The 27,994-nt window shown below is 41.6% G+C and overlaps 1 protein-coding gene across 1 annotated transcript; it reads right to left on the bottom strand.

Annotated features, from left to right (window-relative positions):
• Window positions 1-2,358: 2,358 nt before the first annotated feature.
• Window positions 2,359-27,413, bottom strand: LOC147112759 (uncharacterized). The gene is made up of 4 exons (XM_085998219.1): window positions 27,318-27,413; window positions 23,618-23,753; window positions 21,244-21,361; window positions 2,359-4,250 (listed from the first exon to the last, which is right to left on the bottom strand). Exons 1-4 carry the CDS (start codon window positions 27,411-27,413, stop codon window positions 2,432-2,434), a joined length of 2,169 nt encoding a protein of 722 aa, XP_085854345.1. The 3' UTR covers window positions 2,359-2,431.
• Between the last annotated feature and the right edge of the window lie 581 nt (window positions 27,414-27,994).

Here is a 27,994-nt window from a genome sequence, read left to right as displayed (position 1 = left end):
AACACAATCACACAGTACAGTTATCGAAAGACGGACTTGCTTTTCTGTTTTACCTTATTGCGTCTCAAATGCCTCGAAAGCCCGGCTAAAGGGTGAGACAAGGGCAGACGTAGGTACTGGTGTGTAAATAGAATCCAATGGTAGTGATGATGGGCAGGTTCATTGGGCTCAAAGCTTAACCCTGGGTCCAACATGATACTGAAGTTGTGCACAGTCTGGTTTAGCCTGTGCAAGTAACTAGGGAGGGGGGATGAAGTCAGTGGCAATAGAGAGGAGCTTCTGGTGGAAGCTGAAAGCAGTGGTTTTCCCAATGTTTAATTGGAGGAAATTCTGCTTCATGACTTAATGTCTGATGGTACAGATGTCATAGTCATAGAGTCATAGTTTTACAGCACAGAAAGAGGCCCTTTGTCCCATTGTGTCCGCGCTGGCCATCAAGCCCTGTCTATTCTAATCCCATTTTCCAGCACTTGGTAATTAGGGTAGTGGTGGACATATATACATGTGGAAATTGACGTCTTGCCTATGGATGATGTAGCTGAAGAGCAGCCTGCAGATCATAGAATAGTGCAGCACAGAAGGAGGCCATTCGGCCCATTGATTCTGCGCCGGCTCTTTCAAAGGGCCATTCAGTTAGTCCCACTCCCCCGCTCTTTCCTCATATCTCTGCAATTTTTTCTCCTTCAAGTATTTATCCAATTCACTTTTGAAGGCTACTATTGAATCTGCATCCACCACGCTATCAGGTAATGCATTCCAAATCCTAACCACTCGTTGCGTAAAAATGTTTTTCCTCATGTCACCTTTGGTTCTTTTGCCAATCACCTTAACTCTGTGCCCTCTCGTTTTTGACCCTTCAGCCATTGGAAACAGTTTCTCTTTATTTACTCTATCTAAATCCTTCATGATTTTAAACACTTCATTAAAATCTCCTCTTCTCCTTCTCTGCTCCAAGGAGATCAACCCCAGCTTCCCCAGTCTATCCACGTAACTGTATTCCCTCATCCCTTGAACCATTCTAGTAAATCTCTTCTTTACCCTCTCCAAAGCCTTCACATCCTTCCTAAAGTGTGGTGCCCAAAATTGGACACAATACCCCAGCTGGGGCTGAACTAATGTATTATATAGGTTTAGCATAACTTCTTGGCTTTTGTACTTTCTGCCTCTATTTATAAAGCCCAGGATCCCATATGCTTTGTTAACTTGTCCTGCCACCTTCAAAGACTTGTGCATAAGCACCTCCAGGTGTCTCTGTTCTTGAACCCCTTTTAAAATTGCACCATTTAGTGTGTACAGTCTCTCCTCATTCTTCCTACCAAAATGTAACACCTCGCACTTCTCTGCATTGAATTTCATCTGCCATGTGTCCACCCATTCCACCAGCCTGTCTAAGTCTTCTTGATGTCTATTACTATCTTCCTCACTGTTTACTTCCAAGTTTTGTGTCATCTGCAAATTTTGAAATTGTGCCCTGTACCCCCAAGTCCAAGTCATTAATGTATATCAAAAACAGCAGTGGTCCTAGTACTGAACCTTGGGGAACACCACTGTATACCTCCCTCTAGTCTGAAAAACAGCCATTCGCCACAACTCACTATCCTTTAGCCACTTTTGTATCCATGCTGTCACTGCTCCTTTTATCCCATGAGGTTTAATTTTGCTAGCAAGCCTAATATGTGGTATTTTATCAGACATGTTTTGAAAGTCCATATACACAACTTACAAGTTACTTCATCTAATTTACACTTCCTTTTCAGTTCTTCTGTTTATTTCTCAATCCTTCAGTCTCATTGGTTAAGAAGGTATCCTATTCACTAAGGTCCCAGATGCCCTGATTGCCTCGCTGCGATGTTATTAGCTTGCACTTTCAGGAACTTTGTGGGCAAAAATGTTTTGAGCTGAAGGGTGCAGGGGCAAGTCTAACTAAAGGCAGATACTGTTAACTGCCCTGCTGCAGCAAAATTTGGCCCAATACTTTGAAAGTATGATTCAGGTCATATGTGCATTCATTCACAGAAATTCCTGTTTATTAGATTTTTTACAATTAAATGTGGTGTGTAATGGAGTAAAAACCAGCATCAAGAAGCATTGATTGCATTTATTAAACTGCGATACCCGATGCTACTTGAACAGAAATACAAAGTTAACAGTACTAATATGCAGAAAATAACTTATTGTTCAGTATTTGTCGAAGGATATGCGCATCTGAAAATGTCAGTATGGTAGCCTGGGGATTTTGTTTCATGTAATTTTATTGACATGGATAATGGGAGAAGAACAAACATTTGCTCTTAAAAACACACAATTCTTTGTGGAAGGATACTTTTATGTTTGCTATTTTATTTCTAAATTGGATCTCCAATCAAAATATACCACAATAAATGCAGTCATATCACCCATTTCAAATTGCACTTTTTTCAGTTGATATGCATCATGATTGAACAATTAGAAACCCTGAGAAGGAGGAACTTTTCTCATCAGATGAATACAATCCATTGGAATCTTTTGAAGGTAACTGCATATAAACCTGGTCATTTTTATGTAGGCTTAGTATAGCACTTCCTGAGGCCTGATCCATATAACCCTTTTTATAGTCATCATACGTATACATTACAGGTTCATCATTTTTGTATAACCCAACCCAGACATTTGCTCCCTTGACTTGTATGTGATAAGCAAATTGATAGATGCCAGATATTTCACATGTAAAAATCCCAGTAGATGGATCATAATTATTATTTGAATTGATTAATATTTTGTCAAACACTATTGGTTGGCCTGTTGATGAATATGAATGAGAAAGCATGGCTGTAAATGCTGGAACAGAACTAAGCTGTCCTGACATACTATAGTCATATTTTCCTGATGGTGCAATCATTTCTCCAGGTGGGCCAGGTGGACCAGGACGTCCTGGAGGACCTGCTGGTCCTTCTCGTCCAGGTGAACCAGGTAGGTCCCCGGATAATTTTCCATAATAATTACCTGGACTACCTGGTGGACCAGGAAGACCTGGTTCTCCCTTTTCTCCAGGGTATCCAGGAGATCCTTGAGATCCAGGTGGACCTCTTGGACCAGGTGTTCCAGGGGCCCCTCTCATTCCATCTTTACCAAGGTACCCAGGGGATCCTGGAGCCCCTGGCGCACCTGGACTACCTGATTTACCAGGTGATCCAGCTAGTCCTGAGTCACCTTTTCGACCAGGTAGTCCTTGTTGTCCCTCTGGGCCTGGAGTACCTGGTTGTCCTGGAGATCCTGATTTTCCTGGTGCACCACCTGGCCCTGGCTGGCCCTTTGAGCCTGGATACCCTTGTGGACCTGATGGTCCTGGATGACCTGTTGATCCTACTGCACCAGCTGGTCCTGGTAACCCTTTTGGACCTTGCTGGCCTAATCGACCAGATGGTCCTTGAGGTCCTTGAGCTCCAGGCTGACCTGCCTCTCCCTTTTTCCCAGTTTCTCCAGGGTAACCATTTGCGCCCGCAGAACCACGGTTTCCTTTAGGACCTTGCATTCCAGGTTTTCCAGAGCCTGGCAATCCTGGTGCTCCTGGCAAGCCTTGTTGACCCTGTGAGCCCTTTGGTCCAGGAGCTCCTCTTGAACCTGGTTTTCCATTTTCTCCAGGCTTTCCAGTTTTTGATTGCCCAGGTGATCCTGATGGTCCTTTTGGGCCTTGTGCTCCTGGCATGCCACGTGAACCTGGGGGACCTGTTTCACCCTTTGAACCTGGTTTACCGGGAGAACCAGAGGACCCAGGACTTCCTATTCCTTTTGATCCAGATGGCCCTGGAGGCCCTATTGGTCCTGGAGCACCTTTTTCACCTGGATGCCCTGGGGCTCCAGATCCTTTGTCTCCCTTTTGCCCTGGTTGACCTGGATTCCCTGACTTTCCTTTTTCTCCAGGTGCTCCTGGACGACCTGATGATCCTTGGGGACCTGGTTTACCTGTAACGGACGATCCAGGTGGCCCAGGAGGTCCTTTGGGCCCTGCACTGCCTTTTTCTCCTTGTTTCCCAGGAGATCCCCTATCACCTTTTTCTCCAGGGGAACCACTTTCACCTGGCTTTCCTGGTGCTCCTGTAGCACCTGGTTTCCCTGCAGATGACTGTCCTGGTGGTCCTCGTGGTCCAGGGCTACCAGGGGCCCCTCGCAGTCCGATACCTGGATGTCCTGCTGGACCTGGTGATCCTGGCGGCCCACGCAGTCCACGTGGCCCACGCTTTATTCCTTTTGTGAAAAAGAAAGGAAATATACTTTAGATTTTGCTGTGAGAACACCAATTCATTTCATTTGGTTACTTTTTTACTGATCAAGGTAGCAGTCATGTTCTATGAAACATTTTTCCATGAAGTGCCAGCACTGTGCTTTCTCACTTCATCTCAGGCCTATAATATAGCTTCTCTTGCTCTGCCCTAATAGTGTGCCTTAACCACAAACTCAGTACAACACTGGCTTGATACACTACTCTAGAAACAAGTACCAGTAAGTGCTCATCACATAATTATTCTGTACCTGTGCGCATAGTCATCCAGTGAGGAGCAAGCAGAACTTTGCACATACATACTTAAACATAAGAGCAATAGTTCTGTTTACTAGTCTACAACTGTCATTGACATTTCTAATATTTGTTCGGATCCAACTTTGTAATAGAAAGAAAGACAGCCCATCGGATCAGCTGAACTCTTTTCAAACTTCAGTTCTATAGTGTCAAAGATAGCTGTGAATCTGGAAAATTCCAAACTTGTGCCAGGTCAACTGCATGTTGATTGTTAAGGTTGAGCCACTTTGAAGCAGAAACTGCTTTATAGTGATGCAAAATGTATAATGTTGGACTGCAAGTAAAATGATTTTCTTCCAAAGTATGGGCATTTTTGATGTCGTACTTTTAACTCCCAAACTCAGATGAATACTCACTTGATAGAAAGGTAGTTGATTTTAGAGTGGTGTGAGTCTCAGCTTATCTGCTGCTGAAACGTTCATCCATGCATTTGTTACCTCTAGACTTGACTATTCTAATGCACTCCTGGCCAGTCACCCGCCTTGAATCCTCCATAAACTTGAACTCATCCAAAACTCTGCTACCAATTTCTTAATTCGCACCAAGTCCTGCTCACCCATCATGCCTATGCTTGCTGATCTATATTGGCTCCTGGTCCACCAACGCCTTGATTGTAAAATTCTCATCCTTGTATTGAAATCCCTCATAGCCTCACCCCTCCCTATCTCTGTAACCTCTGCCAGCCCTACAACCCTCCGAGATCACTATGCTCCTCCACTTCTGGCCTCTTGCGCATTCCCCAATTTTAATTGCTCCACCATTGGCAGCCTTGCCTTCATCTGCCGAGGGCCTAAGCTCTGAAATTATCTCCCTAAACCACTCTGTGCCTCTACTTCTCTCACCTCCTTTAAGACCCTCTTTTAAAACCTACCTCTTTGACCAAGGTTTTGGTCATCTGCCCTAATATCTCTTTTTGTGGCTTGGTGTTAAATTTTGTTTGATAATGCACCTGTGAAGTGCCTTAGGATGTTTTATGATGTTAAAGGTGCTATTTAAATGCAAGTTGTTGTTGTCGTGTGGACATCACTAAGTTAATATCAGCCGATGAGCAGTAGAGTCATAGAGTCATAGAGTTTTACAGCACAGAAAGAGGCCCTTCGGCCCATCGTGTCTGCGCCGTCCATCAATCCCTGTCCAGTCTAATCCCATTTTCCAGCATTTGGTCCATAGCCTTGTATGCAATGGCATTTCAAGTGCTCATCCAAATGCTTCTTGAATGTTGTGAGGGTTCCTGCCTCTACCACCCTTTCAGGCAGAGAGTTCCAGATTCCAACCACCCTCTGGGTGAAAAAGTTCCTCCTCAAATCCCTTCTAAATGTCCTGCCCCTTAGCTTGAATCTATGCCCCCTTGTTATTGACCCCCCTACTAAGGGGAAAAGTTCCTCTTTATCTACCCTATCTATGCCCCTCATCATTTTGTACACCTCAATCAGGTCCCCCCTCAGCCTTCTTTGCTCCAATGAAAACAACCCCAGCCTGTTTAGTCTTTCTTCATAGCTGAGGCGCTCCATCCCAGGTAACATCCTGGTGAATCTTCTCTGCACCCTCTCGAAAGCAATCACATCCTTCCGATAGTGAGGCGACCAGAACTGCACACAGTACTCCAGCTGTGGCCTCACCAGCGTTTTGTACAGCTCCATCATAACCTCCCTGCTCTTATATTCTATGCCTCGGCTAATGAAGGCAAGTATCCCATATGCCTTTTTAACCACCTATTCTACCTGTTCCGCTGCCTTCAGGGATCTATGTACATGCACACCAAGGTCCCTCTGTACTTCCTAGGGTCCTACCACTCATTGTGTACTCCCTTGCCTTATTTGTCCGTCCAAAATGCATCACCTCACACTTTTCAGGGTTAAATTCCATTTGCCACTTTTCCGCCCATCTGACCAACTCGTTTATATCTTCCTGTAGCCTGAGGCTTTCCTCCTCACAATTTACCACCCCACCAATTTTCGTGTCATCTGCGAACTTACTGATCATACCTTTTACATTCTCATCCAAATCATTTATGTAGATCACAAACAGCAAGGGACCCAGCACCGATCCCTGAGGTACCCCACTAGACACAGGCTTCCAGTCACAAAAGCAACCTTCGACCATCACCCTCTGCCTCCTGCCACTCAGCCAGTTTAGGATCCAACGCGCCAAGGCACCCTGGATCCCATGGGCTCTTACCTTCTTGACCAGTCTCCTATGCGGGACTTTGTCAAAAGCTTTACTGAAGTCCATGTAAACCACATCCACAGCATTTCCCTCATCCACACACCTAGTCACCCCCTCGAAAAATTCAATCAGATTTGTCAGACATGATTTACCCTTGACAAAGCCATGCTGACTATCCCCGATTAATCCTTGCCTCTCCAAGTGGAGACTAATTTTGTCCCTCAGAATTTTTTCCAATAATTTCCCTACCACAGATGTTAGGCTCACTGGCCTGTAAATTCCCTGGTTTATCCCTGCTACCCTTCTTGAATAATGGTACTACGTTAGCTGTTCTCCAGTCCTCTGGTACATCCCCTGTGGCCAGAGAGGTTCTGAAAATTTGTGTCCGAGCCCCTGCAATCTCCTCCCTTGCCTCACACAACAGCCTGGGATACATCTCGTCCGGGCCTGGGGATTTATCCACTTTTTGGCCTGCTAAAACCGCTAGTACCTCCTCCCTCTCGATGCTAATATGTTCAAGTATGTCACAGTCCCCTTGCCCTATTTCTATGTCTACATCATCTTTCTCCATAGTGAACACAGATGCAAAAAATTCATTTAAAACCCCGCCTACATCATCTGGCTCTACACACAGATTGCCACTTTGGTCCCTAATGGGCCCTACCCTTTCCCTGGTTATCCTCTTGCCCTTAATATACTTATAAAACATCTTAGGATTTTCCTTTATTTTGCTCGCCAGTGTTATTTCATGGCCCCTCCTCGCCCTCCTAATTTCTTTTTTAAGTATGCCCCTGCACTTTTTATACTCCTCTAGGGCTTCCTCCGTCTTTAGTCTTTTGTAACTGCCAAAAGCCCCCCTTTTTTTCCTAATGCATTTTTGTATATCCCTTGTCATCCAAGGTTCCCTTTGCTTGTTGGTCCCACCCTTGACCTTTACAGGAACATGTTGGCGTTGTACTCTCTCTATTTCCCCTCTGAAAGCCTCCCACTGCTTTGATGTGGATTTTCCTATAAGTAGCTGCTCCCAGTCCACTTTGGCCAGATCCTGCCTTATCATATTAAAATCGGCCATCCCCCAATTTAGAACCCTTATTTCCGGGCCGTCATTGTCTTTTTCCATGACCACCTTAAATCAGCAGCGTTCTATTGACTGATCACTCACCTTCCCTTTCTGGCCTCCATAGTACCTGACATTATAAATGGTATCTTCTCCTCAGGAACTATCTCCTCATTTCAAAACTACCATCACTCCTTAAAAAAAAAACCACTCTGTCCTTGAATACTGCTGCCCCATCTCCAACCTGCCTTTCCTCTTCAAAGTTCCTGAACATGTTTTCATTTCCCAAATTCATGCTCATCTTTCCCTCAGCTCCATGTTTGAATGTCACCAATCAGGTTTCTACCCCTTCCACAGCACCAAAACGGCTCTAACCAAAGTCACAAATGCCTTGTCCCTCCTCAACCTCTCAACCTCTCTGCGACCTTTGACACTGTCGACTGCAGCATCCTCCTCCAAAGCCTATCTTCCGTTGTCCAGCTCAGTGAGACTGTCCTCCCTTGGCTCTATTCTTGCCTATTGAATTGTAGCCAGAGCGTCTCCAGCAATGGCTTCCCTTTCTGTCCCTGACATCTCCCTGACCCCAAGGATCTATCCAAGGTTCTTTCCTCTTCCTCATCTGTATCCTGCCCCTTGGGAATTTTACTTTAAATTAGTGATATTGCTTGAGTAATTGTGATTTGCCCCCCACCCCCAGCACATTCTAGAATGTATTGGCGCCTATCAAGATTGATGGAGCAGTTGAACCTAGAGATAATCCATATTTTGATGGAATAGTTTGACTCTGAGATAATCCATATTTTTCTGCATAGCATCAGATAACTATTGCATATTAAAAATGATAAATGGGTTGCAGCAATCTAACTCAAAATACATTGCAAAGTCCTATATCAGGATTTGTCAATGGCAAAACTCGCTCTAAATGTGTCAACATTTACCTACTATGCTTGTAGGTGATACTGGGATTGTTTTTTTCAGTGTTAAATATCACAATGTTAGCTGCTAAAACCATAGTTTTGCTGCAATATACTGTCAGTTTATGCAGTTGTAGGCTCTGGTCACCGAGTGCTGTGTTGGGGCAGGCTCTGCACCTCTGTTGTATCAGTCATTAGCCATGTTGCTAAAAGTAAAGCTTAGTAAAGGCTTGCTTTTTATTTAATTTTGTTAACTGCATTTTAATTTAATTTCCCTGCTGGAAGCCCACTTTCTAATTAATTTTCCCCATGGATGCTTATTCTTTAATTCATTTTGCTGACGTGCAAGGCATTTTTATTAATCAACCTTGTGTCTTTATTTCATTCATTTTCACCTAGTTCTCTCATTTATTTAATTTATTTTTCCTACCATGGTTAAGTTTCCTTATTTAATTTAGTGTTGTTTCTTCCCATTCTATATAAAGTTGCTTTAAAATGGCTAATGACTGATACAACAGAGGTGCAGAGCCTGCCCCAACACAGCACTCGGTGACCAGAGCCTACAACTGCATAAACTGCCAATTGCACATCTTTACTTTCATTCATTTATCTGAGTTTAATTTTAATTTTAATTTATTTGTCTTGTCCCTCTCCTCTTGCCTGAATGTACTGCAGCTGCTTCTTCCTGGACTTCAACCTTGCTTTGATTCCTCTGTCAGTTCTCTCCCCTAAAGCTCCTCTAGCCTCTTTACTATGCTCTACCTTCCTCCTTGCTCATTGCACTCCTCTCTAACCCCCCTCCCAGCCTCGCTCTATCTTTCTCCTCTTGTCTAATCTTGCCCCCATTGTTGCCTCCTACCTCAGCCCCAGTCCAGCTATTGTTCACCCTCTAACCCAGATTGACTTGAAGGCTGCATTCGTCTTGACTCCCCATGTGGAGCGATATGTGAGATTGACTAGTATTTGATATTTTTACAGTAAGAAATATTTTCTGAAATATCCATGGAAACAATTTATTTATTCTAGAATTCTATCGAAAACTAAAGAGAGCAATCATAGAAATGGAAAGGTTGCTTCTGGAGTTTCAAACATGTTTTAAATATGTTTTTCTTTATTGTCAATCCTTTCCTAATGTCATAGGGTAGAACTAAATTAACACAATTCTAGAGCAAATTGAGGGCACCCTTTTCTTCTACAAAAGAAAAAAATGATGTTGAATTCCAGAAGTAAAGCACAGAAATGTGATGTTTAAATGTTTCTTGTGAGCAGATTATTTTTTTTACTGCATTTTATCTAAAATGTATGTTTGGAGCAAATGGATTCCTTACACAATCACAATGACTCAAGACAATTTATATAAGTGCAGTATTCTAAATTACTTGTTTTTGAGTTATACCTATGGGATATTATAACTCAAAAAGAGTACATCGCTTTGAACAGATACTATCTGGCCCAGTCCAATATGCTGATAACTTGTGGGAATAGTTAAATTTGGCATATAACCAAATCCACCCATGGATGCACCAGAATAACTATCCTACTTACTATAGCAGGAAGATTTAAGAAGTCATAGAAGAAAATAACATTTGGAAAATTTTCCTGGCCACTGTTGCCATTAGTAAAGTTGGTAAGTACACTGCATTATACAGGAGTATCCGACAGTGAATTAATTGGGCATCTGTTTTATTTAGCTAGTGCTTTTCCCACCTGTTTAACATTGATATAAAATTAGTATGAGTTTAGTTTTATCCTCAACGCATCATATCTGAATAGATTTTTAGTCTTTGTACAGTGCACAGAAAATGTTAATGTCAATTATTCTCTTCAGGACACAGCTAGAGTACTGCATACAGTTCTGGTCACCACATTACAGGAACGATGTGATTGCACTAGAGAAGGTACAGAGGAGATTTATGAAGATGTTGCCAGAACTGGAGAATTTTAGCTATGAGGAAAGATTGGATTGGATGGGGTTGTTTTCTTTGGAACAGAGGAGACTGCGGGGAGATTTAATTGAGGTGTATAAAATTATGAGGGGCCTAGATAGAGTGGATAGGAAGGACCTATTTTCCTTAGCAGAGAGGTCAACAACCAAGGGGCATAGATTTCAAGTAATTGGTAGAAGAATTAGAGGGGAGTTGAGGAGAACTGTTTTCACCCGGGGGTGGGGGGCGGCGGACGCCTCTGCAACGCACTGTCTGAAAGGGTGGTAGAGGCAGAAACCCTCATCGCATTTAAAAAGTACTTGGATATGCATGTGAAGTGCTGTAACCTGCAAGGCTATGGACCAAGAGCTGGAAAGTGGGATTAGACTGGATAGCTCTTTTTCGGCCAGCACAAACACAATGGGCTGAATGGCCTCCTTCTGTGCCATAAATGTCTGATTCCATGATTCTTGTGTTGTCATGCTTCAAGTTAGAAGTTCGTAAAATAAATTTAATCAAAAGCAATCCAAATTAAACCTTGCTCTTTTTTTATAATTACTTTAGTGTCTGAGGCTAATAGGGGGAATGTACTGCAGAGGACAAGTAAATTTGTTTTAAAGAATAACTCCATGTTTGCCTAATGGACAGTGGGTCTATACACAACAGTGGGAGTTTTGTATAGGCCCCCTTTTAGCAGCTGTGACGTGGTAGATTGTATAAATGCAGAGATTAGACAAGCATGTAGCAAAGGCAGAGTGGTTTTAATGGGGGATTTTAACTTTTACATTGGGGTAAGCAGACTAGCTCATGTCAGGAAGGTAGTGAATTTCTTGAATGTGTTCAGGATAGTTTTCTGCAACAATATTTCCTAGAACCAACAAGGGGGCAGGCCACATTAGATTTAGTCATGAGTAATGAGCCAGATTTAGTTAACAGCCTAATGGTGCGTGAACATTTATCTAATAGCAATCATAATATGATCGAGTTCAACGTAGTGTTTGAAAGGGAGGAGTGCAAAACAGCTACTAAGATTCTAGGTTTAAGTAAGGCTGACTTCAGTGTGAGGAGACAGAGACTTTCCACAGTAAACTGGGCAAATCTGTTAATGGGTAGAATGACAGAAGATTAGTGGGAGGTGTTCAAAAAATAATTTAACGTGCTATAGAACCAGTTTAATTCCCCTAAGGGGCAAGAGCTCTACTTGCCAAAAAAGCAGCCATGGACGACTAAAGAGGTAAGGGACAAAAAACTAAAAGAAAAAGCATTCAAAAATGCAAAAACTAGCGCAGGTTCTGGCAATTGAGAGAGATAAAAAGGACAACAAAAGGTGACAAAACAGATAGTAAGAGCTACAAAAAGGGAGTATGAAAAGAAACTTGCAAGGGATATCAAAATCAACACACAATTCTTTTACAATTAGATTAGGAAAAAAGAGGGTGGTCAGGAGCAATGTTAGCCCCTTGAAAACTGATAATGGTGATATTGTCAATGAAAATAAGGAAATAGTGGACATGTTAAATAATTACTTTGCGTCAGTATTTACAGTAGCGGAAGAGGATAGCGTGCCGGACATTCCAAGGAATCTAATATTGAATCAGCAATGGGGATACACCAAAATTAACGTAAGCAAAATAACAGTAATGAAGAAAAGAATGACACTAAAGAGTGACAAATCCCCAGGACCAAATGGTTTCCATCCAAGGGATTTAAAGGAAGTAGGTGAGAAATTGCAGTTGCCCTAACTATAATCTTCCAAAGTTCTCTCGATTTGGGAACCATTCCTTTAGATTGCAAAATTGCGCATGTCACACCGCTATTTAAAAAAAAATGAGAAAGGAAAACCAGGGAATTATAAACTAGTTAGACTCTAGAAATTTCCCACCTGTTGTTGGGAAATTGCTAGAGTCTATAATTAAGGATAGAGTGACTGACTCCTTGAAAATTTTCAGCTCATCAGAGAGAGCCAGCATGGATTTGTAAAGGGTAGGTCATGCCCGACGAACCTGGTAACATTTTTTTGGTGAGGTGTCTAAAGTAGTGGACAGGGGAATGTCTATATATGTTATTTAATATGGACTTCCAGAAAGCATTTGATAAAGTCCCTCATAAGAGACTGTTAACTAAAGTTGAAGCTCATGGAATTGAAGACAAATTATTGACCTGGTTAGGAAATTGGCTGAGCGGCAGGAGACAGAGAGTAGGGATAATGGGCAGGCACTCTAATTGGCAGGATGTGACAAGTGGTGTCCCGCAGGGATCTGTGTTGGGGCCTCAACTATTCACCGTATTTATGAATGAACAACTTAGATGATGGGATAGAAAGCCACATGTCCACATTTGCCGATGACAAAGACAGGCGGCATTGTAGGCAATGTAGATGAAAGCATAAAATTACAAGGTGATATTAATAGATTAAGTGAAAGGGCAAAACTGTGGCAAATGGATTTCAATATAGGCAAATGTGAGGTCATCCACTTTGGACCTAAAAAAGATAGAACAGAGCACTTTCTAAATGGTGAAAAGCTAGAAACAGTCGAGGTCCAAAGCAACTTGGGGGTCCATGTATATAGATCATTAAAATGTCATGGACAGGTACAGAAACTAATCAAAAAGACTAATGGAATGCTGGCCTTTATATCTAGAGGACTAGAATACAAGGGGGTAGAAGTTATGCTGCAGCTATACAAAACCCTGGTTAGACCACACCTGGAGTACTCTGTTCAGGTCTGGGCACCACACCTTAGGAAGGATATATTGGCCTTGGAGCTAGTGCAGCGTAGGTTTACCAGAATGATACCCGGACTCCAAGGATTAAATTACAAGGAGCGGTTACACAAACTATATTTGTATGCCCTGGAATTTAAAAGGTTAAATTGGTCTGGTGGCCATTACAGAAACATGGCTGCGAGGTGACCATGACTGGGAACTAAACATCCAGGGGTATTTGACAATTAGGAAGGACAGACAGGAAGGAAAGGGAGGTGGGGTGGCTATGTTAATAAAGGATGGAATCACTGCAACAGTGAGAAATGATATTGGGTCAAAGGATCAGGATAGTGAAACAGTTTGGGTGGAGATAAGGAATAATAAGGGGAAAAAGTCACTAGTGGGCGTAGTCTATAGGCCTCCTAACAGTTGCAACTCTATTGGTCGGAGTATAAATCAGGAAATAGTTGGGGCTTGTAATAAGGGAACAGCTATAATCATGGGAGATTTTAACTTTCATATTGACTGGACAAATCAAATTGGGCAGGGCAGCCTTGAGGAAGAGTTCATAGGGTGCATTAGGGACGGGTTCCTTGAGCAGTATGTTACTGAACCAACCAGGGGGCAGGCAATCTTAGATCTGGTCCTGTGTAATGAGACAGGATTAATAAAAAATGACCTAGTAAAGGATCCCCTTGGTATGAGTGACCATAACTAGGTTGAATTCCAAATTCAGTTGGAGGGTGAGAGAGTTTGATTTCAAACCAGAGTACTAAGCTTAAATAAAGGAGACTATGAAGGTATGAGAGCCAAGTTGACTAAAATGGACTGGGAAAATAGATTAAGGTGTAAGATGGTACAGGAGCAGTGGTGTACATTCAAGGAGATATTTCACAACTTTCAAGAAAAATATATTCCACTGAGGAAAAAGGGGCGTAAAAGAAAAGACAGCCATTCGTGGCTAAGTAAAGTAATAAAGGATAGTATCCGACTGAAAACAAGGGCATATAAAGTAGCCAAATCTAGTGGGAGGATAGAAGATTGGGAAGCATTTAAAAGCCAGCAAAGAATAACTCAAAGATTAATTAAGAAAGGGAAGACAGATTATGAAAGTAAACTAGCAAAAAATATAAAAACAGATAGCAAGAGTTTCTACAGTTATATAAAAAGAAAAAGGGTGGCTAAAGTGAATGTTGGTCCCTTAGAGGACGAGACCGGGAAATTAGTAGTAGGGAACATGGAGATGGCAAATACGCTGAACAAATATTTTGTATCAGTCTTTACAGTAGAGGACACTTAAAAATATCCCAACACTGGACAAACAGGGAGCTATGGGGGGGGAGGAGCTAAACACGATTAAAATCACTAAGGAGATGGTACTCGGTAAGATAATGGGACTTAAGGCGGATAAATCCCCTGGACCTGATGGCTTACATCCTAGGGTCTTGAGAGAAGTAGCGGTAGGGATTGCGGATGCATTGGTGGTAATTTTCCAAAACTCCCTGGATTCAGGAAAGGTCCCAGCAGATTGGAAAACTGCTAATGTAACGCCCTTATTTAAAAAGGGAGGTAGACAAAAGGCTGGAAACCATAGACCAGCTAGCCTAACATCTGTGGTTGGTAAAATGTTGGAGTCCATTATTAAGGAAGCAGTAACAGGACATTTGGATAAGCATAATTTAATCGGACAGAGTCAGCATGGTTTTATGAAGGGGAAGTCATGTTTGACAAATTTGCTCGAATTCTTTGAGGACGTAACAAACAGGGTGGATAAAGGGGAACCAGTGGATGTGGTGTATTTGGACTTCCAAAAGGCATTTGACAAGGTGCCACACAAAAGATTACTGCACAAGATAAAAAATCACGGGATTGGGGGTAATATACTGGCATGGGTGGAAGATTGGCTATCTAACAGAAAACAGAGAGTTGGGATAAATGGTTCATTCTCGGGTTGGCAATCAGTAACTAGTGGTGTTCCGCAGGGGTCAGTGCTGGGACCCCAGCTCTTTACAATCTATATTAGCGATTTGGAGGAGGGGACCAAGTGCAACGTATCCAAGTTTGCCGACGATACAAAGATGGGAGGGAAAGCAGTGAGTGAGGAGGACATAAAAAACCTGCAAAAGGACATAGACAGGCTAAGTGAGTGGGCAGAAATTTGGCAGATGGAATATAATGTTGGAAAGTGTGAGGTTATGCACTTTGGCAGAAAAAATAAAAGAGCAAGTTATTATCTAAATGGAAAGAAACTGCAAAGTGCTACAGTACAAAGGGATCTGGGGGTCCTGGTGCATGAAACACAGAAGGTTAGTATGCAGGTGCAGCAGGTGATCAGGAAGGCCAATGGAATCTTGGCTTTTATTGCAAGGGGGATGGAGTATAAAAGCAGGGAAGTCTTGCTTCAGTTATACAGGGTACTGGTGAGGCCACACCTGGAATACTGCATACAGTTTTGGTTTCCATATTTAAGATAAGATATACTTGCTCTCGAGGCAGTTCAGAGAAGGTTCACTCGGTTGATTCTGGAGATGAGGGGGTTGACTTATGAGGAAAGGTTGAGTAGGTTGGGCCTCTACTCATTGGAATTCAGAAGAATGAGAGGCGATCTTATCGAAACATATAAGATTGTGAGGGGGCTTCATCGGGTGGATGCGGGGAGGATGTTTCCACTGATGGGTGAGACTAGAACTAGGGGGCATTATCTTAGAATAAGGCGCTGCCGTTTCAAAACGGAGATAAGGAGAAACTTCTTCACTCAGAGGGTAGTAAATCTATGGAATTTGCTACCCCAGAGAGCTGTGGAAGCTGCGACATTAAATAAATTTAAGAAGGAAATAGACAGTTTCCTAGCTGATAAGGGAATTAAGGGTTATGGGGAGCGGGCAGGGAAGTGGACGTGAGTCTAGGTTCGGATCAGCCATGATCCTATTGAATGGCGGAGCAGGCCCGAGGGGCCGTATGCCTACTCCTGCTTCTACTTCTTATGTTCAGGGGTGATTTGACCAAAGTTTTCAAGATACTAAGGGGAACTGTTAGGGTAGATAAAGAGAAACTATTTCAGCTGGTTGGGGAGTCTAGAACGATGGGGCATAGTCTAAAAATTAGCACCAGGCATTTCAGAAGTTAAGTTGGGAAAAACTTCTGCACGCAAAGGGTGGTAGAAGTTTGGAATTGATGCTAGGTCAATTGTTAATTTTAAATCTGAGATTGCTAGATTTTTGTTAACCAAAGATATGAAGGGATATGGGGCAAAGGTGGGTATATGGAGTTCGGTTGCAGATCAACTATGATCTCATTGAATGGCGGAACAGGTTCAAAGGGCTAAATGGCCTACTCCTGTTCCTATGTTCTTAGTTGTGTTCTACAGGAAACTTTGTGCTATCCGGAGGTGAGCTATCCGGCAATCGAGCCACCGGCAAAAATCAGCAGCTGTTTTTTTTTATTTTTGTTTGTTTTTTTTGCTTTGTTTGAACAGTCAAGCTGTGCAAGGTCTGTAGCTATAGCAACAGCTTCAGCTACAGAGCTTTAGGGCCACACCCGAGTGTTTAGAAGCTGTTACTAAGCAACAGTGTTTGTTGTCAAATACGGAGATAAGAATCTCCGTATCTCTCAACATTAACTCTGGAGAGTACGGCACTTTTTAGGCAACGGCAGCTCGGTCCCGTGGGTGCCGGATAGCACAAAGTTTCCTGTACATATAAAAATTATTTTCTTGGGCGTCCAATAACACCATTCCACTTACCACCTTCAGAGCTGTTTGAATCATCTCCATCTGAATCACTTCCATCTGAATCACCCCCTGTTTTGGAAAACCAACAACAAAATATTCAATTAATCCTAAAATCATTTAAGTTTGTTACAATTATTTTTGACAGTTTTTGAAAGTAAAAATCTTTTGCAACAAACTGCTCATCATCTGCATCACAAATTTCTACCAAGAACATAATTATAACACAGCAAACCCAAGTCATCCACTCTAATTAGTTGCACTACTGGTATGCACATTAGATACACAAAGAACATTGAGTGATGGTATAGTAAGTGCTATCAAACTAATATTTGAAAATAATTAGATACAATCGGATATTGAAGCAAAATTAACAGAATATAATGCTTGACGAGATTCCTGTTTTTAAGCACGACTTCTGTTTGAACTTAGTTTTTTTTGTTAAAATTTACTTTTGGTGTCACATTCAATGAAACTTTTCTCAAACAGTATGACAGAAACAGCAAATTGCATTCATATAGCAGCTTTAACATGGCAAGATGTTTATGAAGTCTAAGCAGCTGTTTTGCTTGATGCTCAGTGCACAATACTACAGAACCTGAAATGCTAAAATGGATAAATTCTTGTAAAGATTTAATTAAATTTAATTGATTGCATTTAAATTTTATCTCTACACCAAGAGAAATTATACCACTGGGGAATGTACATTATCCCACTTTTTCCTCTGTTGGGATCCAGTGCCACCTTCTAGGATTCACAGGTCCAGTATGGGTTGGATAGATACAGAATAAAATTTCCTGTACTTTGCCCCTACAGTTTACCCGACCTCCAACCTTCAGAGAGCAGACTTAATGCACCAGCTTTCCATTTCCCACACCAGCCAAACTTATAGCCTCTGAGTGAATTTGTGCCATTTTGTGGCTATATATTCAGTTTTGTGCTGTGGGATATATTAATTCGGAAAAGAATTGAGAATACTTGAATTCACTTCACAAAAGACCTTTTGAAATTAGTTGAAAATGAGGCTGCCATATCATCTATTTGGGCTAGATTTGAATCTACAGTTATAACATTGTGACCAATTTTGCTATTGCAGCCCCCCCCAAAAAAACTTTAAAATTTTGTTACAGTTACTGAAAAGTTTTAGTTTTATGACTGAAGACAGCTTGGAAACTGAACTTATTGAAAGAAGTAAGTTTGTATTCCTAAATGCGGAGGTTAATTAAGCTTTTGATTTTTAATACCAATATTTACAGATTGTCACCATAAAATGTGGAGTGTTTTTAAAATTAAATTTTGTGTACTAATCTTTATTCTTGGCAGCAAATGCTTTTAGTAATTGAGTTTTAAAAATGTTTTTGGACTGTAACAGTTCACAATTGTCACTTTTCAGGCTGGTAGTCAAATACCTCAAGACAGGGAAATACTATTTTACATTACAGTAGGATAATAAATGCTATTTTACATTAAAGTAGGATAATAAATATCATTTTACATTACAGTAGGATAATAAATATTTTTTGCATTATAGTAGGATAAATACTATTTTGCATTACAGTAGGATAATAAATATTATTTTACATTACAGTAGGATAAAAATCACTCCATCTTTAAATCTTAATAAAAACAGTTGACAAATAGAATTCCGAGGGTAATTATGGACAGCCATTTTTAGTCATTCATCACCCGCTTGCATATGAAACAAGTGGTATTTTCTTACACTAATGTGTAACCGGACAAATCAACACTACTTAGATTTGAATATTTGTTTTACTTCAATGTTGAGGAGCGGCACACTTTCCATTTTTTTCTGATAGTAGTATAAATTAAATTCTATCTTTATAATTCTATCTTTATATATACATTAGCAGATCTCTTGTGGCATTGCTCCTGATGAGTCAGAAGAGTGTGATGGGGAATGTGTGACATCGAAAGTGTCAAAGGAAATAAACGTGACACAAGAAGTACATGCAATCCGCAAGACTTTGGCCTAGAAATTCAGTGGGCTGCGCCACCCGTTAACGCCTTAAGAGGGCGCTAAATGGGTCGGAAGCCACTGGCCACGCTTCCCGCTAAATTTAGCGGGACGCTAATGGTGGCGCTAGCCGTTAGCGCTGCGCCGCTACCGATGACGTCATCGGTGTGTGCAGTGCCCCGCTGACGCCCCGATCGCGATATTTAGATGCGCCCCCTGATTTAATGCCGGACGCTATGTGCGACCGGTTTAGGGGGGCCTACCTGCGGCGGTAGAGGCGCTAATTAAAGGAGAGGTGCGGGGCGGCCATTTTTGTTGCTGGCCGTCTGCCAGCACACCTCTGCGCTGCCGTCCCCCGGCCTCCTGAACCCCCCCCCCCCCCCGCCCCCCCCGCGGAGTGCCGGCTGCGTTCCAAGAGCCCGCCACTTCTCGGTGCTGGGCTCTTTTGCCGGCACTCACGATCCTCGGGGGCCCAACTGGGCCCCAGATCGCGCTGCACAAGGCCCCTCCCCTTTAAGAAGGGGAGGAAGGCCTGCAGTACCGCAGCGCGACATGCCGCAGCGATATTCAGTTGCAGCGCCCCAAGAAGGATGCGGGGTGCCTCCAGTAGCGCCGCGCTTCCCTTTGGGGCGCTCCAACTGAATTTCCGGCGGGCGGCCGCGACTGCTTCCGGGGCGCTACTTTTAACGCCCTGGCGAGGCTGGCACCCCAAACGGGGCTATAGTCAATTTCTAGGCCTTTACCTCTATAGTATTATTTGTTCAGTTTCACAAATTAGTGAACTTGTGATAGAAATGGTGTAAAGACTCAGTATGTTAGTACAGAAAATGTTTGTAGATGTTAAAATATCTTGTAATTTCTTCTGTGTAAATAATGGTACTTGTGCAATGCAATAGAACACCTGATGTGACCAAACATTTTAATAAATAATTTCACCTGTATTCTGACAATGATCATCAAATACTAATATTAGAGGTGTAATGTGTAATTTTTTGAATTATCTGTACAAGCTGGGACATCTTGTTTGTAGAACAGTAGTGCATTGAAATGCAGTGTGTCCAGGATTGGATGATTATTCTTATGAGTTCTTGGCTGTCTAGGGATGCTACAAGGTGCATAGGTTAACTTATCCTCCAGTTTGATGGAGGAAAAATTGGAATGCAAGTCAATGTATATCATGTGTGTGAAGTTAGTGACCAGTTCAGAGCAGCATAGATGAAAGGTAACATGAGGTTTACCCACCCTTGTACTTACAGAGGAGTGTTGCAGGCATTGAGAATGTTAAGCAGGAAAACTTGAAAATTGGGTGGTGATAAAGAGCAGCGAGTTGTTAAAGAATTGAGTGATGCTAATACCGCTGTACAACAAGCAGGCGACCAAAATGTCAGCTCCCTCAACGACTCAACACCATGCCTAAATTTGATAGTCTGAGGTTCTGGCTCCATCCAATCCACCTGTCCGCCTGCTCCAAGTGCTCATAACCTCCTTGTTCTTAAGGCCTTGGTCTCCTGTCCTCCCTGCCCACATTTGCTTCAGGAAGGGTGCTATATACTGTGGGAGTTCAGTGGGCACAGGCTTCCTCAATCCATAATCGTTCTCATCTAGGAGAGGCTGGGAAGCTTGGATATCTGCTACCAAACAATGTGAGTGAAGTGAAGAGTGCTTTTTTTCATCTGATGTTGAGTGTTTGTATAGTGTGTGTATATGTATGATGTTGTGTCTGGGGAAAACAGGACTTGTTCTCTAATGCTGGTGTGCATGTATTATACACTGTGTATAATTTGCATGTATAAAATAGTGTGTGTATTACTGTATCTCTATAGTCTGTATATATTGTATTTGTATATGGTATGTGTATAGTACAGTGTGTGTACATATCTGTATGGTAAGAGATGGGGACACATACAGAAAGAGGGAGATAAAGACACAGCAGCAAGAGAAGGTGTGTGAGAGAAATACAGAGAAGAAGGAAAAAATTGAAGAGGGAGGCAAGCAGATAAACTGTTCTAGAGAGAGGAACAACTTTTTACATTTTTTTCTGATTACCCACATGAATTTAAAAATGATTAAATGTATGCAATATACAATAAAAGAGTTTAGACCACAAAATAAAAATAAAGCCAGCAACACTACTCCAAATAGGCATAGCTCACTTTCCAGCTTTGTCTTTTACAGGCCAGTGTGAGCGGCAATGATCTTAAATTAAGTTTAAACTTACCCCCATAGCTTTTCCAACGTTGAGGTGCAGCGTTGTATCGCTTTGCATAGATCAGGTTCAGGGTGAGCAATAACAGAAGCACAATAATTTGTTTTGAAACCATGGTTGTAGATCAGATCTGTAAAATGTCAATAAAAATTGTTACGAACATTAATAGAAAGATACAGAGTAATTTAATTTCAATGTATTCAGTAGACTGCAAGAATTCATCACTTGACTTGAATGATTGAAGTTATTGTGAGATTGAAATATATATGGAATTTAAGAAAATATTTCTTGCTTTGTACTAAGTATGACCTTGGAAATAGCTGTAAGGTCTTCTGTAAGGAATTTAATGCTACTCAGACATATCTTGCTTAATATGTTGATGCTGAAACCGTGTTATTTTACCAATAAAACCTCTGCATCCCACAGCTGATCAGTGTGTAGTACATACTGGTGCATTCTTTGTAGTGTTCTGTCAAAGCAAACTGATTGGTGTGGTAAGTCACTACAAATGCAAACAAAATAAGTTGATCTCTGGCCTCCTTGTCCTTTGCTCAAGTAAACATTAATGTAAAGTTGAAGCTCAAACATACCAGCATATTTTGATTTCGGAGCCTTGCTTCAGTCCAGTATCCCTCGCTGGTTATTCTCTGAAATGATGTAGTAAGTGATGAAGAAGTGTCTTCAAAACAGTATGTGTTGTAGTATTTATATATGAGAGATTTTAGCTGTGTACAACTAAAACCTGTAACTCCTCCCTTTCAAAATACAAGTGCTAATTATGCATTTTATATATACATATATTTTTTGCGTCAAAAAGTTAGGTCAGGCTAGTGGGTTGCCTGTGGTTAAAGCTTCCTTGCCATCTTTAGGATTGGTATCTATCTCATGCAGACAGTTTCAAATCCAAATGTGGAACAGATCATTTTTGTTTAAACGTTTGGGAAACTAAAACAACATTTTTTTTACTCATTTAAGTCCAGATGTCTGACAAGCTTAGAGTAACTATTTTTCTCTATCAAAATTGAGCAATATTCCAATGTTTTCAGATCAGTCTTGTGGAGGCATTATTCTACCATTTGTCAACTTTGCAGTGTAGCTGTACTTCAGATAGCCGGAACAAAGATATTGCTAAGGTGGAAAGTAACCATCAAGTAAGCAGAGTGTAATTAAATTTCAATACTAAAAATTTTGCAAGCTAGCGAAGTATTAAGTTTCTGCCATTCCAAGGATAATGTTTGCTGCAAAGATAAGTTTGTAACAATGAGATGCTGCTTTACTTACTGTATTTAGTACCTGCTATCTTTTGTAAGGTTTTACAGTGATTAGCTTTCTTGAGACTTAAATTGATATTGCCAAATTATCAGTATTCAGAACCTCAAGGGATGAGACATACAGCTGGAAAACTTTAAAAAGTATATATTTATGTACATATGCTAGCAAACCTCCTGTGGCGTTGCTTGTAGTGAGTTGGAAGATTTTCTAACGTGGAACATTTGAAATGTGACCAGCAAGTGTGTGCTATATGCAAGACTTTTAATATATGACAGGATGTGTATGGAGAGTATATATATCTGCTTCATTCAAAACGGACTGTGTAGTTGGATTATGTTGGTGTACTAGAGTAATGAGATGTTATTACTGTGTTGTACCATCTTCCGTTTCCCTTGTTTTTCAGTTCTCTGCTTTTGTTTCTTGTAATGCTGCTATTTGTGTTGCATAATGATCCTTTACAATGCAGGAAGAAAATTTGTATTATAATTCCTAAGTTTTCTAAATTGCTTAATTAGCTGTTTCCGTCTTACAGCAAAGAGAAGGTTGATTATAATGTTTGTGTTGAAAGTACTCAGTGTAACGTACATAGGAAGAGTTGCTGTAGTTTTCACAATTTCTGTTCACTACTGTTATATGCAAATTCTGATCTAGGTAGGTAGCTTGTGGCAAATTATGCTGCAGTTATAATGCAGATAGGTACTGCTTGAGAGATTATATTGCCAGCTCAATACTGCTCGCAAATTGGGGAAAATCGAGCATATTGGAAGTATTCTAAACCTGATGATGTTTTTAATGTTAGCAAAAAAAAACTAACCTGTTGTCTCTTTGCTAACATTAAAAACTACAGGGTGGTCAGCAGACTGTATGGGAATGCTTCATGTTACACTGTTGTGAAATTATGTGGTTTAATGTGGCACCCTGTAGTTTTTAATGTTAGCAAAGAGACAACAGGTTAGTTTTTTTTTGCTAACATTAAAAACATCATCAGGCTTAGAATACTTCCAATATGCTCGATTTTCCCCAATTTGAGAGCAGTATTGAGCTGGCAATATAATCTCTCAAGCAGTACCTATCTGCATTATAACTGCAGCATAATTTGCCACAAGCTACCTACCTAGATCAGAATTTGCATATAACAGTAGTGAACAGAAATTGTGAAAACTACAGCAACTCTTCCTATGTACGTTACACTGAGTACTTTCAACACAAACATTATAATCAACCTTCTCTTTGCTGTAAGACGGAAACAGCTAATTAAGCAATTTAGAAACTTAGGAATGTGGCACTCTTGCCTCTCAGTCAGAAGGTCATGGATTCAAGATTTGGGCACACAATCAATGTAGGCTGACACTTGGTACTGTATTATTGGAGATGTTATCTTTTGGATGAGATGCTTTGCCCATTATTTCTCTGTCAACTAACCACCAAAAACAGATTAATTGGTCACTTAATCCATTTAGGTATCAGCTGTGGCTCAGTGGTAGCACTCTCACATCTGAGTCAGAAGGTCGTGGGTTCAAGTCCCACTCCAGAGACTTAAGCACAGAATCTAAGTTGCCATTCCGTACTGTCAGAGGTGCCGTGTTTCGGATGAGACGTTAAACCAAAGCCCCAGCTGCCACCTCAAGTGAAGATCCCATGGATGCGAAGAAGAGCAGTGGAGTTCTCATTGGTGTCCAATGGTCCCCCCCCAAGATGTGCGGCCGCACATCAATCGGGAGGTTCCATGCAGGCCTCTCACCAGCCGCTGCCGCTGCGAGATACCGCACAGCAAATTTAAAGGGCACTTGCCACAGAGACAAACTGGAGGCATATTTGGGCCTCAAACATCTGGTTGACCACCAAAATGATCTTGTTTATCTGTGGAAATGTGGCTTGGGGGGTGGGTCATCTTGATGCATTTGAGAGTGAACTGAGGGCCAGGGCATAGGTTTGAAGGATCAGAAGGCTAAAACCTGGGGCTAAATAGAAAGGGAATGGTGGGACTTGATGTTTAGAGGTACAGCACTGGCTGAATTACTGATTATTTTGAATAATGTTGCTGTGTGCTGTTTGTATTTATCTCCCATAACACAACAACAACTTGCATTTATATAGCACCTTTAACATTGCAAAACTAGGGCAGATGATCAAAAGCTTGGCCAAAGAGGTAGGTTTTAAGATACGTCATTGCTAATGGTGAGTTGAAGAATATGCTGTTTCATAACAGTTTTAAACTGTGTTTACAGTAATCTAATAAGTTAAATTTCATTTTTATTACACGATATTCTGGGATTTTGCCAGTGATTTGTCATAAGTGAGTGAGTGTGTGTGTGTATGTGTATAAAGCCATAAACAAGTGTGTGTGTGTGTGTGTGTGTGTGTAAAGCCATAGATGATTGATAAATATATATTTAAGTTTATTATCTCTTACCATTTTTGAAGCTGAGGATACACATTAAGATGGTATTCAGATATACCAGTTGGAGTTACGTATCTGGTATTTAGCAATGCTTGGGAGGAGGAGCAGGGTAGGGTTTTGTTGCACTCGCAACGAGTGCACTTGTAACAGTTGGGTCTATTTTGAACTTTGGTAGCATTGGGGAATGGCGCTGGGTTTGGCAGACCTGAGGAAAGGAATCCTATACTTGGCAGCACTGGGATGTGAATCTTGAAGTTTGGTGACACCGGAGTTAGGGTTCTGGAGTTTGGCAGCATGGGGGAGGTATTTTGTGATCTGACATGACTGCAGGAAAAACCTGGGTTTGGCAGAACTGAGGAGGGGGAGGAGGAGCTTGGCAGATCTGGAATCTGGGGTTTGCCTCACTGGTACATGTCTAGAGTCTTGTAGAAGTAGGGGGTAGGCATAGGTCTGACCACACTATGGGGGAGTCTTGGGTCTGGCTGCAATGTTTTATAATTTTTTAAGAGCTCTCCGCACACGTTGAATTCAGTATTTTGTAATTAGGTCATTTACGTGCATCAGGCTTCGTGTTTCTCTGAATGTGTCTTTCTCTCTATCTTGGTCTGTCTCTGAGCTTGATGCAATTTTGGAAGATAAAAAAAACCTTTTATTTTAAAGTTTAGTTGAAAACCTACTCATATTGTCCAGTTTGTATTCAAATTATTTTGATAACACGCAAACTGAAATATATAAAGTCTTTGACATAATTGTTCATAATTTAAACATAAACAAAAGCTGTAACAAGTGCATTATCAGTGTAGTATCTTGTGTTTGACGGGGTACTTTGTCTGTCTGTCACCCACTCACTCACTCACTCAATGGGGTCATTTTGACTTTGGGCGATAGTGGAGAACGGGCAATATCAGATCAGTTGCCCGTTATACATCTCTCCCGATTTTCATTTCCTTTTCATTTCCAGTGCCTAAATTCAAAATGACTCCCAATCCCCCTCTCTATCTCTCAAAAATAGCCGCCTGCATTTTTCAATATAAACTTTACTGAATAATGTTTTTGAAACCTCTAGGCCTCTTAGACCTCTAGGTTTTCTTCAAATAATCTTGGCAGCCAACCAAGCAGCTACTACTGGCACTAGCACATCTTGGGGAAAAGTGCACACTGCACATGCTCCGACTGCAGGAGCAACAGACTTGGTTGAGGTGCTGGGCAAAATTTTAAAAGTCCACCCCAGGGTTTTGGGAGAGGCCGTGGCTTTCGGTGAAAACTTTAATGAACGAATTAAAAGACATAAAAGACAATTCAATGGTTACATTTAATCATGCGTTTTAAAAATGTTTTTATTTTGTTTCAAATTTTATTTTAGATATTAAAAATGTCAGCTACTAAGAATTTTTTTTTGTGATTTGATTGTTCAATTTTTTTCCCCCCTCAATTTTTATTATTGGTAGATTTACCGCTTCATCATTCAGGATTGGTTTGTTTTCATAAATCGTTAGTAGTTTCTCATCGGTAATTTTCTAGTCATTCTCTTCACTTTTGATTTGTATGTTCCCTACCTCCAATTCTGATTTGCTGCTGTTTTACTTTGAGTCCATCAACAAAGTGTGACAGCAAAAAGTGTGCCAGTGTAAACAGCAGGAAGTCCGCATGACTTTTAACATATTACGAGCAGATTTCCCACGCCAGGGGTGAGTCAGAAGATGTGTTGTTTTATTACTATGGTGATAAATTGTGATGGGGACAGCATGATAGGAAATAAGCATGACACATGAAGCACATGTTATGTGATGGATTTTTAGGCCTATGCTTTCCAAGTGGGTGGGGGGCAGGGGGGGGTGGTGGGCAGGTGCACCTCTGCCTGGTCTGGAAATACCTCTTGGACAACTGGCTGACATTCTGGGCCTAACTATGTGCTGTAGACAAATTCCCCAGCCTCAGCAAGCGAGTCGAGCCAGACTGAGGGTGGAGGAGACTTGCTGCAGCCGGCATCAGCAGCCTGCTGGAGTGGGAAAAAGAAGGCAGCAGTTGAGCTTCCTGAAGAAAATAAATTCTAGTGCTGGGGCCTGTGCATGGCCATACCCCAAGAGGTGTTGCAAGGCTCCCTCTGCGATTGAACCACTGAGGCCTCCTTTAGCTGCCCTTTGATTGCTGTATGCTTGGGTGTGACTTGCGGTACCTGTGTCCATAATTCGAACTGTGCAAATGGCAGGGAACATAGCAAAAGCACTGTTTCCCTCATTTTGTTGAGATTTGCACTTGCCCACTGAATAGGGAACACATTTCTGGCCCCATCTGTCCTAGATCCCTGGAACACTGGTGGGACAGGCCCGAAAGCCTTGGCCTTAATATCATCATCTTAATAAAGCATCTATGACATTGCTAATGGTAAATTGAGCACATGGGTGTCTCTTACCTGTTTGTCTCTCTTAATGTTGCTATTTCTCTGTATGTCTATTTTGTTATTTTTTGCGTCTGTGTCTTTTTCCCTTTTTTTGGTTCTCTCCATCATGTTCTGCTACTTTATCTCTCTTTAGTTTTTGGCTTCCTTTGGGATCAGAGGTGGTAGGTGGTGGGGATGGGAGGTACATTTTACAACTGCGGTTGTGGGGAACATATGGACTGGAAGCTTTGCTCTGATTGTGTTCCCTATTACTTTGCTTCATGTTTGCCTTCTCACTACGCGATCCCATCTTGTTCACATCTGTTTCTTCCATTATATGTTCACTTTTGTCCTGCCTTGTTATTTACTGTATCATTGCTCTTCATTGGCCCATTTTAATCTCTCTTCCCAGTTAGTTGTCCATTCACTGCACCCGCACCAGTGATTCCATCTCTGTTAACCCCTTATCTCTGTGTTAGCAGGCAGCTAGTGGCACCCTCCATCCCTAGTGTGCTCTTAACCCACTTCACCCACCTTCAACAGATAATTTTCCACCATTTCTGGCACCTCCATAATGATCCCACCACCAAGCCTCCACTATGCCTTCAGGCGAGACTCCTACTTGCTCATCACCGCAGAATCTCCCCATTCACAGAATCACAGAAACCCCACAGTGCAGATAGAGGCCATTTCGGCCCATCGAGCCTGCA

The sequence above is a fragment of the Somniosus microcephalus genome, chromosome 9, assembly GCF_052327205.1.
Source record: "Somniosus microcephalus isolate GS21.2 chromosome 9, FLI_Smic_1.0, whole genome shotgun sequence".
Taxonomy (NCBI): domain Eukaryota; kingdom Metazoa; phylum Chordata; class Chondrichthyes; order Squaliformes; family Somniosidae; genus Somniosus; species Somniosus microcephalus.
Note: the sequence above shows the minus strand (reverse complement) of the source record. Positions and strands in the feature narration are given on the sequence as shown.

Coding starts and splice junctions, on each gene's coding strand:
- LOC147112759 (XM_085998219.1), bottom strand. CDS start 27,413: ATGATGGAGAGAACCAAAAAAAGGGAAAAAGACACAGACGCAAAAAAT. Junction 23,754..27,317: donor ACATTAAGAGAGACAAACAG/GTAAGAGACACC, acceptor TTGCTTAATTAG/CTGTTTCCGTCTTACAGCAA. Junction 21,362..23,617: donor ATATGCAAATTCTGATCTAG/GTAGGTAGCTTG, acceptor GACATTTTACAG/ATCTGATCTACAACCATGGT.